Source organism: Oncorhynchus mykiss, chromosome 5, assembly GCF_013265735.2.
Source record: "Oncorhynchus mykiss isolate Arlee chromosome 5, USDA_OmykA_1.1, whole genome shotgun sequence".
NCBI classification, from domain to species: domain Eukaryota; kingdom Metazoa; phylum Chordata; class Actinopteri; order Salmoniformes; family Salmonidae; genus Oncorhynchus; species Oncorhynchus mykiss.
Window position 1 is genome coordinate 96,988,741 of NC_048569.1, and position 20,750 is coordinate 97,009,490.

Consider the following 20,750-nt stretch of genomic DNA (forward strand, 5'->3'; position numbering starts at 1 on the left):
GAGCCCTATAGAACCCTATTCCCTATACAGCGCACTACTTTAGACCAGAGCACTATGGAACCCTACACCCTATATAGTACACTACTTTTGACTAGAGCCCTATGGAACCCTATACCCTACGTAGTGCACTACTTTTGACCAGAGCCCTATGTGTCCTGAACAAAAGTAGTGCACTACGTAGGGAATAGGATGCCATTTGGAAGACAACACTTCTTCTTTTTTGTTCTACTTTTTTACAGAGCTCAGGTCTATCGGTTCTCCTATTTTACAGGTTATTTTGGTATCTTTCAGTTCAAGTTACTTCTTGTCAAAAAAAAAAAAGCAGAGGTTGAACGGAACCGTAAGCACTTACAAAACTTCAAACATGTTGTACGAGTTGGTAAGATCATCGATATGAAGGGGGGAAAAAAACAAGTCTGTAACACATCGTATGTAGTGGATGACTTTGTTCAACAATGTCTCGCTTTGGGGCGTTACTTTCACAACTACTGGCAGAAATCAAATATTTATGACTCATCTTTAAAATATGCTATATTTATTTACAACTTCCTGTTCTGTTTCCATTTTCAGCATTTACCTGTGTGATAAACAATGTGGTGCCAAATGCCCATTTTTGTTTCAATATTTTTTATATATTTCTTATATTGGAAGATGGGGCACCCCCCAACAGACTTAATTGTACTGTATGTGCAGAACTTTAACGATTATGAAAATATTGGCGGAGTGTTTATTGTTTTCAGATATTTATTTGATAATGAATGAGACAGTCTGTATAATAGAGAGATTTACATGCAGAGATGTTTTGAAATGGCTGACGAGCATTGTGGGTAATGTTTTGAAATGGCTGACGAGCATTGTGGGTAATGTTTTGAAATGGCTGACGAGCATAGTGGGTAATGTTTTGAAATGGCTGACGAGCATTGTGGGTAATGTTTTGAAATGGCTGACGAGCATTGTGGGTAATGTTTTGAAATGGCTGACGTTTTGAAATGGCTGACGAGCATTATGGGTAATGTTTTGAGATGGCTAACGAGCGTAGTGGGTAATGTTTCATGGTGTGATTGATGACCGTACATTATGCGTTTGGTTTTAGGAAGTATTGTGCTTGTCGTGTAACTACAATGCCAGGAACTGATTTCTGTTCAAATTATAAAGAAGTTGAATATGAAAGTGTTTAACTTTTTTGTTTTTTTCCATTGTCTTTTTTTTTGTTGTTGCTAATTTTGGGGTTTTGTACTTCATAAAAACATGTTGTGATTCTTTTTCAGATGTTATGATCAGACGCTGGGCCTGAAAATTCAGCTATTGTACATGGGTTCTCTGTTATTCTAGTAAAACTACTTCAAGGAAACGGTATTCTCAAGTCATTTTGTTTTATATGTACTGTGAAGACACTAGTTTTGTTCCATGGATGTTCCCATTGTCGTGGAGTTGACTATATCAGGGGTTCTGAAACGCTTAGGGACCCCCTTTTCGTGATAGCAAATTCATCAGGAACCCCCTTCATAATCAGAACACAACTCAAGTGAGATAAAAAAATAAAAAAATAGCCTACTATTACTTGTCCTACGTCTGCAGTTCATGGCTGGACGAACCAAGTCTCGGGCCCGGGGAAAACATTTGAAAAGCACGATTCTTGGCATCGTAGATACAATTTTGCCATTTTTAAGTTAATTTTCTGCAATTCTACACATTTTGCCATGAGGCAGAGAGAACTTTGCAGTTGTAAAGGCCCCGTGCAGTCAAAAACAGGATGTTCCTGTGTTTTATATATATATATATATATTTCCACACTATGAGATTGGAATAATACTGTAAAATGGTGAACATTATGATAATTAACTTTTAGTGTAAGAACCGTTTATATCAGCCTGTTTTGATGGGATGGAGTTTTGACCTGCCTGGTGACATCACCAATGGGTAAATTAGCTAATAGACCAATAAGAAAGAGTTCCAAAACTCTCTGCCAATAACAACCAGTTTTCCTGTCCCCATTCAGACCACTCACAGGCAGTCCTAGCAAAGTTCTGGATTGAGAAATTGCTAAGAAGCTATCTTTGTTTAGCAGTTTAATTGAAACCAATCAACAGTAAGGTGTTTTTGATTTAACCAGGCAAGTCAGTTAAGAACAAACTCTTATTTACAATGATGGCCTACCCAGGGGCCAAACCCTAACCCAGACGACGCTGGGCCAAACCCTAACCCAGACGACGCTGGGCCAATTCTGCGCCGCCCTATGGGACTCCTATTCACGGACAGTTGTCATTCAGCCTGGAATCGAACCAGGGTCTGTAGTGACGCCTCTAGGACTGAGATGGAGTGCCTTGCGCCACTCCGGAGCCCATTGTTACCCAGAAATGATTTGATACTGAAATAAAAATGGCTGCTTTGTTGTTGTTTTGTTTTGAAAGCTTACAGTGCATTTATGTTTAAAGAAATTCTACTGGTATCCTCAAGAGTAGAACTCACTTATGTCATCATGAAGTGCTTTGAGAGGCTAGTTAATGGTCATATCACCTCTACCTTACCTGACTCCCTAGACCCACTTCAATTTTGCTTACCGCCCCAATAGATCCAGCCCCCTCCTGTACTCCCTGTTCACCCATGACTGCATAGCCACGCACAGCTCCAACTCAATCACCAAGTTTGCAGACGACACTACAGTAGTAGGCCTGATTACCAATAATGACGAGACGGCCTACAGGGAGGAGGTGAGGGCCCTGGGAGTGTGGTGTCAGGAAAATAACCTTTCACTCAATGTCGACAAAACAAAGCTTTCCTGAATAACTGGGCCAGCTGGGACTGGAGAGGAGGCAGAGTGATGGTTAGTCTTTCCTGAGTAACTGGGCCAGCTGGGACTGGAGAGGAGGCAGAGTGATGGTTAATCTTTCCTGAATAACTGGGCCAACTGGGACTGGAGAGGAGGCAGAGTGATGGTTAATCTTTCCTGAGTAACTGGGCCAGCTGGGATTGGAGAGGAGGCAGAGTGATGGTTAATCTTTCCTGAGTAACTGGGCCAGCTGGGATTGGAGAGGAGGCAGAGTGATGGTTAATCTTTCCTGAATAACTGGGCCAGCTGGGACTGGAGAGGAGGCAGAGTGATGGTTAATCTTTCCTGAATAACTGGGCCAGCTGGGACTGGAGAGGAGGCAGAGTGATGGTTCGTCTTTCCTGAATAACTGGGCCTGCTGGGACTGGAGAGGAGGCAGAGTGATGGTTAATCTTTCCTGAATAACTGGGCCAGCTGGGACTGGAGAGGAGGCAGAGTGATGGTTAGTCTTTCCTGAATAACTGGGCCTGCTGGGATTGGAGAGGAGGCAGAGTGATGGTTAATCTTTCCTGAGTAACTGGGCCAGCTGGGATTGGAGAGGAGGCAGAGTGATGGTTAATCATTCCTGAGTAACTGGGCCAGCTGCGATTGGAGAGGAGGCAGAGTGATGGTTAATCTTTCCTGAATAACTGGGCCAGCTGGGATTGGAGAGGAGGCAGAGTGATGGTTAATCTTTCCTGAATAACTGGGCCTGCTGGGATTGGAGAGGAGGCAGAGTGATGGTTAATCTTTCCTGAGTAACTGGGCCAGCTGGGATTGGAGAGGAGGCAGAGTGATGGTTAATCTTTCCTGAATAACGGCCTGCTGGAGGCATACAGTGCATTCTGAATGTATTGCCTTTTTCCACATATTGTTACCTTAGTCTTATTCTAAAATTGATTAAATCATTTTTTCCCCCCTCATCAACTACACACAATACCCAATAATGACAAAGAAAAAACAGTGATGAGCTTTGAGGGTACCAAATTTACCCTCCAAGCTCATCACTTAGCTCGCGTCCTCGGGTCTGAACCCCGCCCTGTGCAACTCGGTCCTGGACTTCCTGACGGGTCGCCCCCCCCCATGGGGTTAAGGTTCAACTCCTACACTTCACTGATCCTCAACACAGGGGCCACACAAGGATGTATACTCCCTGTGGCCACAACAGACGACACAACAGCGGTAGGCCTGATTACCTACAACCAACGAGACGGCCTACAGGGAGGAGGTGAGGGCCCTGGAGAGAGGAAAATAACCTCTCAACGTCAACAAAACAAAGGAGCTGATCGTGGACTTCAAGAGACAACAGAGGGAGCACAGCCCTATCCATATCAACGGGACAGCAGTGGAGAAGGTGGAAATCTTCAAGTTCCTCTGCTTACATATCACTGACAAACTGAAATGGTTCACACACACAGACAGTGCCTCTTCAGCCTCCTGAGCTTTGCCCCTAAGACCCTCATAAACTTTTACAGATGCACCTTTGACAATATCCTGTCGGGCTGTATCACTGCCTGGTACGGCAACTGCTCCGTCCGCAACGGCAGGGCTCTCTAGAGGGTAGTGAGGTCTGCTCAATGCATCACCGGGGGCACACTACCTGCTCTCCAGAGGGTGGTGAGGTCTGCTCAATGCATCACCGGGGGGCACACTACCTGCTCTCCAGAGGGTAGTGAGGTCTGCTCAATGCATCACCGGGGGCACACTACCTGCTCTCCAGAGGGTAGTGAGGTCTGCTCAATGCATCACCGGGGGCACACTACCTGCTCTCCAGAGGGTGGTGAGGTCTGCTCAATGCATCACCGGGGGGCACACTACCTGCTCTCCAGAGGGTGGTGAGGTCTGCTCAATGCATCACCAGGGGCACACTACCTGCTCTCCAGAGGGTAGTGAGGTCTGCTCAACGCATCACCGGGGGCACACTACCTGCTCTCCAGAGGGTAGTGAGGTCTGCTCAACGCATCACCGGGGGCACACTACCTGCTCTCCAGAGGGTAGTGAGGTCTGCTCAACGCATCACCGGGGGCACACTACCTGCTCTCCAGAGGGTGGTGCGGTCTGCTCAACGCATCACCGGGGGCACACTACCTGCTCTCCAGAGGGTAGTGAGGTCTGCTCAACGCATCACCGGGGGCACACTACCTGCTCTCCAGAGGGTGGTGAGGTCTGCTCAATGCATCACCGGGGGCACACTACCTGCTCTCCAGAGGGTGGTGAGGTCTGCTCAATGCATCACCGGGGGGCACACTACCTGCTCTCCAGAGGGTGGTGAGGTTTGCTCAATGCATCACCGGGGGCACACTACCTGCTCTCCAGAGGGTGGTGAGGTCTGCTCAATGCATCACCGGGGGCACACTACCTGCTCTCCAGAGGGTGGTGAGGTCTGCTCAACGTATCACCGGGGGCACACTACCTGCTCTCCAGAGGGTGGTGAGGTTTGCTCAATGCATCACCGGGGGCACACTACCTGCTCTCCAGAGGGTGGTGAGGTCTGCTCAATGCATCACCGGGGGCACACTACCTGCTCTCTAGGACACCTACACCACCCGATGTCACAGGAAGGCCAAGAAGACCATCAAGGACAACAACCACCCGAGCCACTGCCTGTTCACCCCGCTATCATCCAGAAGGCGAGGTCAGTACAGGTGCATCAAAGCTGGGACTGAGAGACTGAAAAACGGCTTCTATCTCAAGGCCATCAGACTGTTAAATAGTCACCACTAGCCGGCCCCCGCCCAGTACCGCCCGCCCTGAACTTCGCCACTGTCATTCAACCCTGCACCTTAGAGCTCTGGGAAGAGTCTTGGTGGTTCCAAACTTCTTTCATTTAAGAATGATGGATGCCACTGTTTTTGTGGACCTTCAATTCTGCAAACATTTTTTGGTGCCCTTCCCCAGATCTGTGCCTCGACACAATCCTGTCTCGTAGCTCTAAGGACAATTCTTTCGACCTCATGACTTGGTTTTTGCTCTGACATACACTGTCAACTGTAGGACCTTATACAGACAGGTGTGTGCCTTTCCAAATCATGTCCAATCAAGTAAATTTACCACAGGTGGACTCCAATCAAGTTGTAGAAACATCTCAAGGATGATAGATGGAAACAGGATGCACCTGAGATCAATTTCGAGTCTCATTCCAAAGCGTCTGAATACATAAAATATAAATCAGGGATTTCAGTATTTTTATTTTAATACATTTGCAAAAAATAAAAAAAAATACATGTTTTTCACTTTGTCATTATGGGGTATTGTGATGTCATTATGGGGTATTGTGATGTCATTATGGGGTATTGTGATGTCATTATGGGGTATTGTGATGTCATTATGGGGTATTGTGTGTAGATTGATAACACTATTTAATCAGGTTTAGAATAAGGCTGTAACGTAACAAAATGTGCAAAAAGTCAAAGGGTCTGAATACTTTCTGAATGCACCCGACATACTATTCAAAACACGTATTCTTCAGATATACTACATATTCTATCCATATACTGTCCATAATGTCTATACATCCCATCACACACATTTATACAGTGGGGCAAAAAAGTGTTTCGTCAGCCACCAATTGTGCAAGTTCTCCCACTTAAAAAGACGAGAGAGGCCTGTAGTTTTCATCATAGGTACACTTCAACTATGACAGGCAAAAAAAAACAGAAAATCACATTGTAGGATGTTTAATGAATTTATTTGCAAATGATGGTGGAAAATAAGTATTGGGTCAATATATATATACAACCGCTCAAAAGTTTGGGGTCACTTAGAAATGTTCTTGTTTTTGAAAGAAAAGTGAATGTTTTGTCCATTAAAATAGCATCAAATTGACCAGAAATACATGGTTCATGTTGTAAATGACTATTGTAGCTGGAAACGGCTGATAAAAAAAATAAAATGGAATATCTACATAGGCATACAGAAACCCATTATCAGCAACCATCACTCCTGTGTTCCAATGGCACGTTGTGTTAGTTAATACAGGTTTATAATTTTAAAAGGCAACTTTTGTTAGCACAGCTGAAAACTGTTGTTCTGATTAAAGAAGCAATACAACTGGCCTTTAGACTAGTTGAGTATGTGGAGCATCAGCATTTGTGGGTTCGATTACAGGCTCAAAATGGCCAGAAACAAAGAACTGTCTTCTGAAACTCGTTAGTCTATTCTTGTTCTGAGAAATGAAGGCTTTTCCATGAGAGAAATTGCCAAGAAACTGAAGATCTCGTACAACTCTGTGTACTACTCTCTTCACTGTTGACGTTGAGACTGGTGTTTTGCGGGTACTATTTAATGAAGACCACTGATAATCTCCCTCGATCTGGGGCTCCACGCAAGATCTCACCCCGTGGGGTCAAAATGATCACAAGCAAAAATCCCAGAACCACACGGGGGGACCTAGTGAATGACCTGCAGAGAGCTGGGACCAAAGTAACAAAGCCTACCATCAGTAACACACTATGCCGCCAGGGACTCAAATCCTGCAGTGCCAGATGTGTCCCCCTGCTTAAGCCAGTACATGTCCAGGCTCGTCTGAAGTTTGCTAGAGAGCATTTGGATGATCCAGAAGAAGATTGGGAGAATGTCATATGGTCAGATGAAACCAAAATAGAACTTTTTGGTAAAAACTCAACTCGTGTTTGGAGGACAAAGAATGCTGAGTTGCATCCAAAGAACACCATACCTACTGTGAAGCATGGCGGTGGAAACACCATGCTTTGGGGCTGTTTTTCTGCAAAGGGACCAGGACGACTGATCCGTGTAAAGGAAAGAATGAATGGGGCCATGTATCGTGAGATTTTGAGTGAAAACCTCCTTCCATCAGCAAGGGCATTGAAGATGAATCGTGGCTGGGTCTTTCAGCATGACAATTATCCCAAACACACCGCCCGGGCAACAAAGGAGTGGCTTCGTAAGAAGCATTTCAAGGTCCTGGAGTGGCCTAGCCAGTCTCCAGATCTCAACCCCATAGAAAATCTTTGGAGGGAGTTGAAAGTCTGTGTTGCCCAGCAACAGCCTCAAAACATCACTGCTCTGATTTTTTTTCTCATTTTGTCTGTCATAGTCGAAGTGCACCTATGATAAATTACAGGCCTCTCTCATCTTTTTAAGTGGGAGAACTTGCACAATTGGTGGCTGACTAAATACTTTTTTGCCCCGCTGTACTTGTCCTCTTTGCTCTTCCTAATATTTCTAAATTTCTTAATTCCATTATTTTACTTATTAGATTTGTGTGTATTGTTGACATTTTTTATATATTACTGCACTGTTGGAGCATTTTGGCAAAGCAATTAACATTTTGTCCTTTATACGAAGTGTTCTGTTTGGGGCAATTCCAATGCAACCACTCTCTATATTTTCAAGCATAGTGGTGGCTGCATCATGTTATGGGTGTGCTTGTAGTCGTTAAGGACTGGGGAGTTTTCAGGATAAAATCATCTTAATGGAGCTAAGCACAGGCAAAATCCTGGAGTAAAACCTGGTTTAGTATGCTTTCCAACTTAAACTGGGAGATGAATTCACCTTTCAGCAAGACAACAACCTGAAACACAAGGTGAATCTACACTGGAGTTACTTATCAAGAAGACAGTGAATGTTCCTGAGTGGCCGAGTTACAGTTTTGACTTAAATCTACTTGAAAATCTGTGGCAAGACCTGAAAATTGTTGTCTAGCAATGATCAACAACCAATTTGACAGATCTTGAAGAATTTCTTTAAAGATTGATGGGCAAATGTTGCAGAATCCAGGTGTGGAAAGCTCTTCGAGAATTACCCAGAAAGACTCACATCTGTAATCGTTGCCAAAGGTGCTTCTACAAAGTTTTGACTAAAAGGTGCGAATACTTACTGTATTTAATTTTAAATACATTTGTAAAAATGTCTAAAAAAAATATTTTCACTTTTACATTTTATTTTTTTTTTTTCATTATTTTGTGTGTAGATGAGTGAGAGAAAAAAAAACGATTTAATCCATTTTTAATTCAGGTTGTAACACAATAAAATGTGGAATAAGTCAAAGGGTATGAATACTTTCTGTCGTCACTGCAGTTAACTTAATCAACATGGTTTATGATACATTTAGTGTAGCAATCCCACTTTAATATAATGTAATTCACATTTTATTAGGCTGCTTTTTTACAGCCCTCTTTTACATGCCTTTCCTGTTACTCACAGATGTTTGACGACACCACCTATCCTAATGCTGAAATAGAAACTGTGATGCTACAAAGAGAAAGGTTTGAGATGGGGTTGGTTGATATAAGGTATCCCTTCCCTTTAGACCTTAGGGTGGGCCAACTCGGGTTAGGCATTCCTCGGGTTAGGCCTTCCTCGGGTTAGGTCTTCCTCGGGTTAGGCCTTTCTCGGGATGGACCTTCCTCGGGTTAGGCCTTCCTCGGGTTATGCTTTCCTCGGGTTAGGCCTTCCTCGGGTTAGGCCTTCCTCGGGTTAGGCCTTCCTCGGGTTAGGCCTTCCTCGGGTTAGGCCTTCCTCTGGTTAGGCCTTCCTCGGGTTAGGCCTTCCTCGGGTTAGGCCTTCCTCGGGTTAGGCTTTCCTCGGGTTAGGCCTTCCTCGGGTTAGGCCTTCCTCGGGTTAGGCTTTCCTCGGGTTAGGCCTTCCTCGGGTTAGGCCTTCCTCGGGTTAGTTCTTCCTCGGGTTAGGCTTTCCTCGGATTAGGCCTTCCTCGGGTTAGGCCTTCCTCGGGTTAGGCCTTCCTCGGGTTAGGCCTTCCTCGGGTTAGGCTTTCCTCGGGTTAGGCCTTCCTCGGGTTAGGCCTTCCTCGGGTTAGGCCTTCCTCGGGTTAGTTCTTCCTCGGGTTAGGCTTTCCTCGGGTTAGGCCTTCCTCGGGTTAGGCCTTCCTCGGGTTAGGTCTTCCTCGGGTTAGGTCTTCCTCGGGTTAGGCCTTTCTCGGGATGGACCTTCCTCGGGTTAGGCCTTCCTCGGGTTAGGCCTTCCTCGGGTTAGGCTTTCCTCGGGTTAGGCCTTCCTCGGGTTAGGCCTTCCTCGGGTTGGGCCTTCCTCGGGTTGGGCCTTCCTCGGGTTGGGCCTTCCTCGGGTTAGGCCTTCCTCGGTTTAGGCTTTCCTCGGGTTAGGCTTTCCTCGGGTTAGGCTTTTCCTCGGGTTAGGCCTTCCTCGGGTTAGGCTTTCCTCGGGTTAGGCCTTCCTCGGGTTAGGCCTTCCTCGGGTTAGGCCTTCCTCTGGTTAGGCCATCCTCGGGTTAGACCTTCCTCGGGTTAGGCCTTCCTCGGGTTAGGCCTTCCTCGGGATGGACCTTCCCGTCAGGGTAACTGTGCTGGGTGTTACCTCCACTGGACCTACCTGCCATGCGTTGACTGTAACTGCCCTGATTATTTCCTGTGCTGGGTGTCTGAGATCAAAGTCTTCAGGCCATAAAGGGGTGCTGTCTGTGCTGTGTTGGCATAGCTCACTGTCCTCCTGTTTCCTGGTTCACAGTACTGTCTCTTTTATTTCTCTTGGTGGACTGGACAGGACAGACGGTGGCTGAGGACTGAACTGTCTACAGGACCAGGGAGAGCTTTCTAATAGACCTCTACAGCAATATAACCTCTACAGGTAAGACATGGGCTGCTGTAGTGGGTGGTTTGAACCGTAATTGTCTTAACTTAATGGGATTTAAATGGGATTTGATTCTTAATGGGATTTAAATGGGATTTGATTCTTAATGGGATTTAAATGGGATTCAGATTCTATTGAATCATTTGATTTCATACGAGACATTGAAACCTAAACTTAAATTAAATTTATTGGAGCAGGAATCACAAGGCCTTAACCATCAGCTGTCACAATGTGTCAATATTGTTTTACTGTAAAAAGGGAGTGGTCTTGGCTGACATGGCAGCCATTTTATACCACTGATATATTGTCTGTATCCAAAATGTCACACTATTCCCAGGATAGTGCAATACATTTTGACCAGGGCCCAACGTAGTGCACTTCGTAGTGCACTTTCCATACGATATGGATTCATACACACCTTTTCTCTCTAAATCTATAGATTGGAGACAAGACATTTTTTAATCATGGTGGTTTTGAGGAAGGTAAGATACCTATTACCGTACTCTTCTCGTACAACATGTTTGAGATGAGCTTGTATGATTAGTAACAGGATCTATCCTCAACATTGTCTTTGACAGAAAATATGTCACAGACTGAATTTAAACATTATTTCGGGAGAATAGTTCAAAGAAGCAATGTCTTTCATAGCATGTCTGTGTAGGTTGAATTTTCCATAGTTTTATCTCAGTATGTAGTCCAGTATTCTTAGTACTGACTATGTCCACCCCCCCCTCAGGGTGAATGGGTGTGGGTAGACTCCGGGCAGGGAGTGGCCATCGGAGCTGAGGTCAAGCTGACCGACACTGGAAAGCTGCAGCTCTTCGATGATGAAGGAAAGGTACTGTACCTAGTTACCTGTCCAATACCTACCTGTACCTCCTAACTGTCTACTGGAAGGTACTGTACCTAGTTACCTGTCCAATACCTACCTGTACCTCCTAACTGTCTACTGGAAGGTACCTAGTTACCTGTCCAATACCTACCTGTACCTCCTAACTGTCTACTGGAAGGTACCTAGTTACCTGTCCAATACCTACCTGTACCTCCTAACTGTCTACTGGAAGGTACTGTACCTAGTTACCTGTCCAATATCTACCTGTACCTCCTAACTGTCTACTGGAAGGTACTGTACCTAGTTACCTGTCCAATATCTACCTGTACCTCCTAACTGTCTACTGGAAGGTACTGTACCTAGTTACCTGTCCAATATCTACCTGTACCTCCTAACTGTCTACTGGAAGGTACTGTACATAGTTACCTGTCCAATACCTACCTGTACCTCCTAACTGTCTACTGGAAGGTACCTAGTTACCTGTCCAATACCTACCTGTACCTCCTAACTGTCTACTGGAAGGTACCTAGTTACCTGTCCAATACCTACCTGTACCTCCTAACTGTCTACTGGAAGGTACTGTACCTAGTTACCTGTCCAATACCTACCTGTACCTCCTAACTGTCTACTGGAAGGTACCTAGTTACCTGTCCAATATCTACCTGTACCTCCTAACTGTCTACTGGAAGGTACTGTACCTAGTTACCTGTCCAATATCTACCTGTACCTCCTAACTGTCTACTGGAAGGTACTGTACCTAGTTACCTGTCCAATATCTACCTGTACCTCCTAACTGTCTACTGGAAGGTACTGTACCTGTCCTGTACACCTGAATGATTTTGTGAAATATTGTTACGTGTAATGTCCTCTTTTTGGGCGTGTTTCTGTTTACTATTTTGCCTTGAACCACCAATAACTTCTCATGAGGACATTTATTTAGTATTTTTTTGTGTTATTTGAAGTGAAATGAAGAGCTGGATGTTTTTTTGATTTTTTTGTGTCGGTGAAATCTTTAGCCTCAGATTGAAATATTTCTCCTGATATTGTGATATATTGTGATATATTGTGATAGTGTCATTGATCGTTGCAGGAGCATGAGATCAACAAGAAGAAAGAGGAAGGATTCCGGCCCATGCACCCTACGTCTGTTAATGGAGTGGACGACATGATCAGACTGGGAGACCTCAACGAGGCCGGGCTCCTCAGGAACCTCCTGGTCCGACACAAGGACGGGATCATCTATGTTAGTATATTACATACATATATTGTGGTGTACTATGTCAATTATTTAGTCCCTATTCATTTCATTGTATCTGTAATCCACCCTGCTAAGTTCTTAAAACAATCATTCCCCCCCCCCTCCCAGCTGAGATGTGTGAAAGGTAGAACCAGGTAGAGTCAGGTAAAGTCAGGTAGAACCAGGTAGAGTCAGGTAGAGTTTGGTTAAACCAGGTAGAGTCGGGTAGAACCAGGTAGAGTCTGGTAGAACCGGGTAGAGTCTGGTAGAACCAGGGAGAACCAGGTAGAGTCTGGTAGATCAGGGAGAACCGGGTAGAGTCTGGTAGAACCAGGGAGAAACAGGTAGAGTCTGGTAGATCAGGGAGAACCGGGTAGAGTCTGGTAGAACCAGGGAGAACCAGGTAGAGTCTGGTAGAGTTTGGTTAAACCAGGTAGAGTCAGGTAGAGTTCGGTTAAACCAGGTAGAGTCGGGTAGAACCGGGTAGAGTCTGGTAGAACCAGGTAGAGTCGGGTAGAACCAGGTAGAGTCGGGTAGAGTTCGGTTAAACCAGGTAGAGTCGGGTAGAACCAGGTAGAGTTCAGTTAAACCAGGTAGAGTCGGGTAGAGTCGGGTAGAACCGGGTAGAGTCTGGTAGAGTCATGTAGAGTTTGGTAGAACCGGGTAGAGTCTGGTAGAACCAGGGAGAACCTGGTAGAGCCTGGTAGAGTTTGGTTAAACCAGGTAGAGTCAGGTAGAGTTTGGTTAAACCAGGCAGAGTCTGGTAGAACCGGGTAGAGTCTGGTAGAACCTGGTAGAACCGGGTAGAGTCAGGTGGAGTCTGGTAGAACTATGTGGAGTCTGGAAGAACCAGGTAGAGTCTGGTAGAAGCAGGTATAGTCTGGTAGAACCAGGTAGAGTCTGGTAGAGTCTGATAGAACCAGGTAGAGTCTGGTAGAATCGGGTAGAGTCTGGTAGAACCGGGTAGAGTCTGGTAGAACCGGGTAGAGTCTGGTAGAGTCAGGTAGAACCACATGTGTTTTTATTGACAGACCACTGATCATAAGTGATCAAACATTATGCAAAGACTCAACTGTCATCTTCTTGGTTAAAAAGAACCCCATTCACAATCAATTATATAAAACTAGTTTGTTCATGATGACTGGTGGTTTAGGCTCTAATGGAGACTCAGCACAGTATTCCTCTCTGGCTGAAGTGAATGCTCTGTCTGTGACAGATAGATAGACTTTGCCCTGTAGTTAGGATAATCACACTGGTGTTTGTCTCCATAGAGACTAATGTTCCTCTTATGTGTTGAATGAGAACGTTCCAGTGTTGCCCTGCCAAGCTGCCAACACCCTAAACCACTGTTTGTCTGCTTGCTTTCATGAATCAGGACTTGTTTGAAATATAGAAAACAGGGGACGATGTTTGGTTTGATATTTTATATAACGTTGCAAACATGAAATGTGATGTGGCTTCTGAACACCAAACGCATTGCAGTGACTTTCTAACCTTATAGATAGTAGGTTTTAGTATCATAACTGGGTAATAAAAAAGACCCAATGCAAATGTTTTTATTTCAATTATCAAATCATTTCTTACTTTACCGTAATAGATTTCTATTGAAATGGGCAACAAACACAAAAAAAACTATTTTTCAACCAAGACTTTTGCTAGGACTGTCTGGGAATGGTCTGAGTGGGAGGGGGGAGGGGGAAACTGAAAACTAGCTGTTATTGGCAGAGAGGTTTGGAACTGTCGATATTATTGGTCAATGAGTCAATTTAGTGCCTGGTGACGTCGCCATGGATAGCCGAGACTCCCGCCCTCATGCAGACCTGCTGATTAGAAGGTCCAGTGTAGATTGTATTTTCAACCAGCAACTGTCAGGAAATAACACTGATAAAAAAATAAATTTTAAAAAAGCTGTTGTACAATATGAGATAAAACACAGATAAAAAAAAAAAAAATGAATTCTGACTGCACTGGGCCTTTAAATGTCAAACCATTGGTTGTCTGGTTGTCATGGTATCTGGACAGTAAATCATAAACACTTCCTTGACTGAGTAGCCTCTCTGCGCTGTGTCCTGGCTGGAGGAGGTTGTATAGCCTCTTTCTCAGGCAAGCGAGACTAAGGGTTATACTGTAGCGTTACTCAATGTTGTTTTAATGGAATGGTGTTGTTGGACACACGCTCTTTTCATCAGTGGTGCCGCGTTCTGACGGACAACATCTCTCTCATTCTCACACAATAACAGACACTCACATCACCCATCTCAGTACCACTGCGTGTGTGACAGCCGCAACGTTCCTCTCTCTCTGTGTTGTGTCTAGACTTACACAGGCTCCATTCTGGTGGCGGTGAACCCGTACCAGCTGCTGCCTCTCTATACTACAGAGCAGGTGCATCTGTACACGGACCGCCGGCTGGGAGAGCTGCCGCCACACGTGTTCGCCATCGCAGACAGCTGCTTCTTCAACATGAGACGCAACAAGAAGGACCAGTGCTGTGTCATCAGGTCGGAGAGGGGGGAGAGGGAGGGAGGGAGGGAGGGAGGGAGGGGGAGGGAGGGAGGGGGAGGGAGGGAGGGGAGGAGGAAGGGGAGGAGGGGGGAGGAGAGGTAGGGGGAGGAAGGAGGGAGGGAGGAGAGGAGGGAGAGGGAGGAGAGGGAGGAGAGGAGGGAGGGGTGAGAGGGGGCAGATGGGTGAGAGGGGGAGGAGAGGGAGGTTGTATACACACATCAGTTCAACTAGATTTGGTGGAGTTGTCAACTAACTTGATTTCAAGGTGAAATCAATAACAAAAACACGTAACAGGTCATTGGGTTTAGGTCAAAAGTTGATGTAGCCTTAAAACAACCCGTGGCGGTTTTAGCACGTCGATCTTGTTGGGGGAAAACAACAACAACAAAGAAGGATGCATGTCAGCAAAGCCACTGCACAACACATGAATTGCTCTGTAACGGTGACAAACTGTTAGTGTCCCAACAGAACTGCCTCACTCAAGAAAACAGAGTCTGTGTTTGTATGCAGCTTTATTAACTCAATGACATGTATATATTTGTTTACATTGTTTGCAAACTGATATGTGACACGTATGCCAAAATAACATGCAATAAAGCCCCCCCCGACAAAAATAAATTAATAATAATATTTATAATCTGCCCCACCTGCCCTGAATATTTTTAAATGTAACCTTTATTTAACCAGGTAGTTGAGAATGACGGGTCGCCACTGAAAACAACAACAAAAAATGAAATGCAATCAGTTTTCAACATTGATTCAAACGTCCTCATATTGATTTTCTTTGGTGGAAAATTGAAGTGGAAACAACTTTTTGATTCAACACGTTTTTTTTGTTGCCACTGTGTGTGTGGGGCCATGCACCATGATAAAATCACCTAGAAGAGTACATTTAGACTGTTCCCTGTGTGTGTGGGACCATGCACCATGATAAAATCAACTAGAAGAGTACATTTAGACTGTTCCCTGTGTGTGTGGGGCCATGCACCATGATAAAATCAACTAGAAGAGTACATTTAGACTGTTCCCTGTGTGTGTGGGGCCATGCACCATGATAAAATCAACTAGAAGAGTACATTTAGACTCTTCCCTGTGTGTGTGGGGCCATGCACCATGATAAAATCAACTAGAAGAGTACATTTAGACTCTTCCCTGTGTGTGTGGGACCATGCACCATGATAAAATCAACTAGAAGAGTACATTTAGACTGTTCCCTGTGTGTGTGGGGCCATGCACCATGATAAAATCAACTAGAAGAGTACATTTAGACTCTTCCCTGTGTGTGTGGGACCATGCACCATGATACAATCAACTAGAAGAGTACATTTAGACTGTAATAGCCTTTTAAAAAAACAATGTTCCCTGTGTGTTTCAGTGGCGAGTCTGGAGCGGGAAAGACCGAGAGCACCAAGTTAATGCTGCAGTTCCTAGCTGCTGTCAGCGGACAACACTCCTGGATAGAACAACAGATTCTGGAGGCTAACCCTATACTGGAGGGTAAAGGCTTTGGGGCTGGTGTAAAGAGCATTTGATTTGATTTGATTTGATTGATTCATGCGTTCATCAGGCTTGGATCTTCTTGCACCAGAATAATCAATGAATGTGATTTCAATCTGTTCTCCCTGTGGACCTGTGGTCCCTTTATAATTACATTTTTATTATATTTTTTTCACCACCTTACAAACATATTTTAACTTCTGCTTATTCTTTCAGCCTTTGGCAATGCCAAAACCATCCGCAATGACAACTCCAGTCGTTTTGGGAAGTACATAGACATTAACTTCACTAAGGGCGGGGCCATCGAAGGGGCTAAGATAGAACAGTACCTCTTGGAGAAGTCTCGTGTCTGCAGACAGGTAGGAGACATGGATTTAAATCCATACATACATGTACATCCATGAGAGAATGTCAATAAATATGTGTTACAATTAAAGGGGTGTGACAATTAAAGGGGTGTTACAATTAAAGGGGTGTGTCAATTAAAGGGGTGTGACAATTAAAGGGGTGTTACAATTAAAGGGGTGTGACAATTAAAGAGGGGGTGACAATTAAAGGGGTGTGACAATTAAAGGGGGTGTTACAATTAAAGGGGTGTTACAATTAAAGGGGTGTGTCAAATAAAGGGGTGTGACAATTAAAGGGGTGTGACAATTAAAGGGGTGTGACAATTAAAGGGGTGTGACAATTAAAGGGGTGTTACAGTTAAAGGGGTGTGACAATTAAAGGGGTGTTACAGTTAAAGGGGTGTGACAATTAAAGGGGTGTTACAGTTAAAGGGGTGTGACAATTAAAGGGGTGTTACAGTTAAAGGGGTGTTACAGTTAAAGGGGTGTGACAATTAAAGGGGTGTTTGTTTATCAGGCCCCTGAGGAGAGGTAGTGTGTTCTGTGTGTTGAGATTGTGTTTGTTTGTCAGGCCCCTGAGGAGAGGAACTACCACATCTTCTACTGTATGTTGATGGGGATGCCAGCTGAACAGAAGAAGATCCTGTCTCTAGGCAACGCCTCCGAGTACAACTACCTCACCATGGTAACAATCACACACACGACTATGTAGTACAACTACCTCACCATGGTAACAACACAGAGTGGACAAAACATGATGAACACCTGCTCTTTCCATGACATAGACTGACCAGGTGAATCCAGGTGAAGTCTATGATCCCTTATTGATGTCACCTAAATCCACTTCAATCAGTGTAGATGAAGGGGAGGAGACGGGTTAAAGAAGGATTTTTAAGTTGTGAGACAATAGAGACATGGATTGTGTGTGTGTACCATTCAGGGGGTGAATGGGCAAGACAAAATATTTAAGTGTCTTTGAACGGGGTATGGTAGTAGGTGCCAGGGGCACCAGTTTGTGTCAAGAACTGCAACGCTGCTGGGTTTTTCACACTGAACAGTTTCCCGTGTGTATCAAGAATGGTCCACCACCCAAAGGACATCCAGCCAACTTGACACAACTGTGGGAAGCGTTGGAGTCAACATGGGACAGCACAATATTAGGAAGGTGTTCTTAATGTTTGGTATACTCAGTGTATATGCTAATAGTTTGTATTTACATGTATTGTGTTTATGGACCTCATTGGTACTACTACCAACACCTGGGATAGAATAAACTTAAATCCCTTATGGCTAGTTAAATAAAGATTAAATTAAGGCCTCCCGGGTGGCGCAGTGGTTAAGGGCGCTGTACTGCATCGCCAGCTGTGCCACCAGAGACCATGGGTTTGCGCCCAGGCTCTGTCGTAACCGGCCGCAACCGGGAGGTCTGTGGGGCGACGCACAATTGACATAGCGTCGTCCGGGTTAGGGAGGGCTTGGCCGGTAAGGATGTCCTCGTCTCATAGCGCACCAGCGACTCCTGTGGCGGGCCAGGCACAGTGCGCGCTAACCAAGGTCGCCAGGTGTACGGTGTTTCCTCTGACACATTGGTGTGGCTGGCTTCCGGGTTGGATGCGCGCTGTGTTAAGAAGCAGTGCGGCTTGGTTGGGTTGTGTATCGGAGGATGCATGGTTTTCAACCTTCGTCTCTCCCGAGCCCGTACGGGAGTTGTAGCGATGAGACAAGATAGTAGCTACTAAAACAATTGGATATCACGAAATTGGGGAGAAAAAGGGGGTAAAATTCACACCAAAGAAAAATAAAGATGAAATAAAAATGAACAGTGCTTCTGTATGAGTTGTGAATGGATAATTGTTCATTGATGTAAATGGGGACCAGATGCATCAGTATCATCCTTGTTCTGAGCCTGGTTGTTGTCGTTCTGCGTTGTCAGGGTAACTGCACCAGTTGCGATGGGCGTGATGACATTAAGGAGTACGCCCACTTCTGCTCGGCCATGAAGATCCTGATGTTCTCTGAGAATGACTCCTGGGAGATCAACAAACTGCTGGCCGCCATTCTGCACCTGGGAAACGTCCACTTTGAAGGTCGGGATCAGGGAGGAGAGGTTTGAAAGACAGGATCAGAGAGGAGAGGAGAGGTTTATATGTCTGAAGGTCAGGATCAAGGAGTAGAGGAGAGGTTTATATGTCTGAAGGTCAGGATCAGGGAGTAGAGGAGAGGTTTATATGTTTGAAGGTCAGGATCGGGAGGAGAGGTTTCTATGTCTGAAGGTCAGGATCAGGGAGGAGAGGTTTATATCTTTGAAGGTCAGGATCAGTGAGGAGAGGTTTATATGTTTGAAGGTCAGGATCAGGGAGGAGAGGAGAGGGTTATATGTCTGAAGGTCAGGATCAGGGAGGAGAGGTTTATATCTTTGAAGGTCAGGATCAGGGAGGAGAGGAGAGGTTTATATCTTTGAAGGTCAGGATCAGGGAGGAGAGGAGAGGTTTATATGTCTGAAGGTCAGGATCAGGGAGGAGAGGTTTATATCTTTGAAGATCAGGATCAGGGAGGAGAGGTTTATATCTTTGAAGATCAGGATCAGGGAGGAGAGGAGAGGGTTATATGTCTGAAGGTCAGGATCAGGGAGCATAGGTTTATATCTTTGAAGGTCAGGATCAGGGAGAGTTTTATAATTTTGCTCTATTCACCCTATTCCTTGCATCTCATGCCCTAGGAGTGGGACTTTACCCTAACCCCTCTCTCCTGCCCTAGGATTGGGACTTTACCCTAACCCCTCTATCCTGGTCTAGTATTGGGACTTTACCCTAACCCCTCTCTCCTGGTCTAGGATTGGGACTTTACCCCAACCCCTCTCTCTTGGTCTTGTATTGGGACTTTACCCCAGCCCCTCTCTCCTGGTCTTGGATTGGGACTTTACCCTTAACCCTATATCCTGGTCTAGTATTGGGACTTTACCCCTGACCCCTCTCTCCTGGTCTAGTATTGGGACTTTACCCCAACCCCTCATCTCTTCTTGGACCTACTACTATAATAAGGTTTAGAAGGAGGTGATAAAAACAGGATGTGAGGAATCATGGAAAGACAAGTTGAGATAGAGCCATGGTTTGGGGCTGTTGGGGAGGAAGACATTTTTTTGCATGTCAAATCCACTGGGCCGTTGAAGTACCTACTGTAACTGACTTCGGTATCTTTGATCCTTCCAGCCACCATTTTGAATAATCTGGAGAGCTGTGACATCATGACGTCACATCATTTCAACATGGCAGTCAAACTTCTGGAGGTGAGCCTGTCACTAACCTCAATCCCAGCCTGTCACTAGCCTCAATCCCAGCCTGTCACTAGCCTCAATCCCAGCCTGTCACTAGCCTCAATCCCAGCCTGTCACAGGCCTCAGTCCCAGCCTGTCACTAGCCTCAATCCCAGCCTGTCACTAGCCTCAATCCCAGTCTGTCACTAGCCTCAATCCCAGCCTGTCACTAGCCTCAATCCCAGCCTGTCACTAGCCTCAATCCCAGCCTGTCACTAGCCTCAATCCCAGCCTGTCACTAGCCTCAATCCCAGCCTGTCACTAGCCTCAATCCCAGCCTGTCACTAGCCTCAATCCCAGCCTGTCACTAGCCTCAATCCCAGCCTGTCACTAGCCTCAATCCCAGCCTGTCACTAGCCTCAATCCCAGCCTGTCACTAGCCTCAATCCCAGCCTGTCACTAGCATCAATCCCAGTCTGTCACTAGTCTCAATCCCAGCCTGTCACAGGCCTCAGTCCCAGCCTGTCACTAGCCTCAATCCCAGCCTGTCACTAGCCTCAATCCCAGCCTGTCACTAGCCTCAATCCCAGCCTGTCACTAGCCTCAATCCCAGCCTGTCACTAGCCTCAATCCCAGCCTGTCACTAGCCTCAATCCCAGCCTGTCACTAGCCTCAATCCCAGCCTGTCACTAGCCTCAATCCCA

At 45.5% G+C, this 20,750-nt stretch overlaps 1 protein-coding gene across 3 annotated transcripts in view; it reads left to right on the forward strand.

The window, feature by feature from the left end:
* The first annotated feature begins 10,204 nt into the window (after positions 1 to 10,204).
* The window catches only part of LOC110523043 (unconventional myosin-VIIa), a 70,024-nt gene continuing 59,478 nt past the window's right edge, over positions 10,205 to 20,750 (forward strand). For 2 of the 3 annotated variants that reach the window (XM_036978946.1, XM_036978947.1), the window contains exons 1-10: positions 10,212 to 10,372; positions 10,815 to 10,857; positions 11,112 to 11,213; positions 12,298 to 12,450; positions 14,761 to 14,945; positions 16,325 to 16,446; positions 16,663 to 16,805; positions 17,365 to 17,478; positions 18,727 to 18,880; positions 20,003 to 20,079. In XM_036978946.1, the coding sequence (XP_036834841.1) occupies positions 10,840 to 10,857; positions 11,112 to 11,213; positions 12,298 to 12,450; positions 14,761 to 14,945; positions 16,325 to 16,446; positions 16,663 to 16,805; positions 17,365 to 17,478; positions 18,727 to 18,880; positions 20,003 to 20,079 (1,068 nt within the window). In that variant the 5' untranslated portion in view covers positions 10,212 to 10,372; positions 10,815 to 10,839. Of the gene's footprint in view, positions 10,373 to 10,814; positions 10,858 to 11,111; positions 11,214 to 12,297; positions 12,451 to 14,760; positions 14,946 to 16,324; positions 16,447 to 16,662; positions 16,806 to 17,364; positions 17,479 to 18,726; positions 18,881 to 20,002; positions 20,080 to 20,750 lie in introns of all 3 variants that reach the window. The other variant, XM_036978948.1, reaches the window with a different exon arrangement.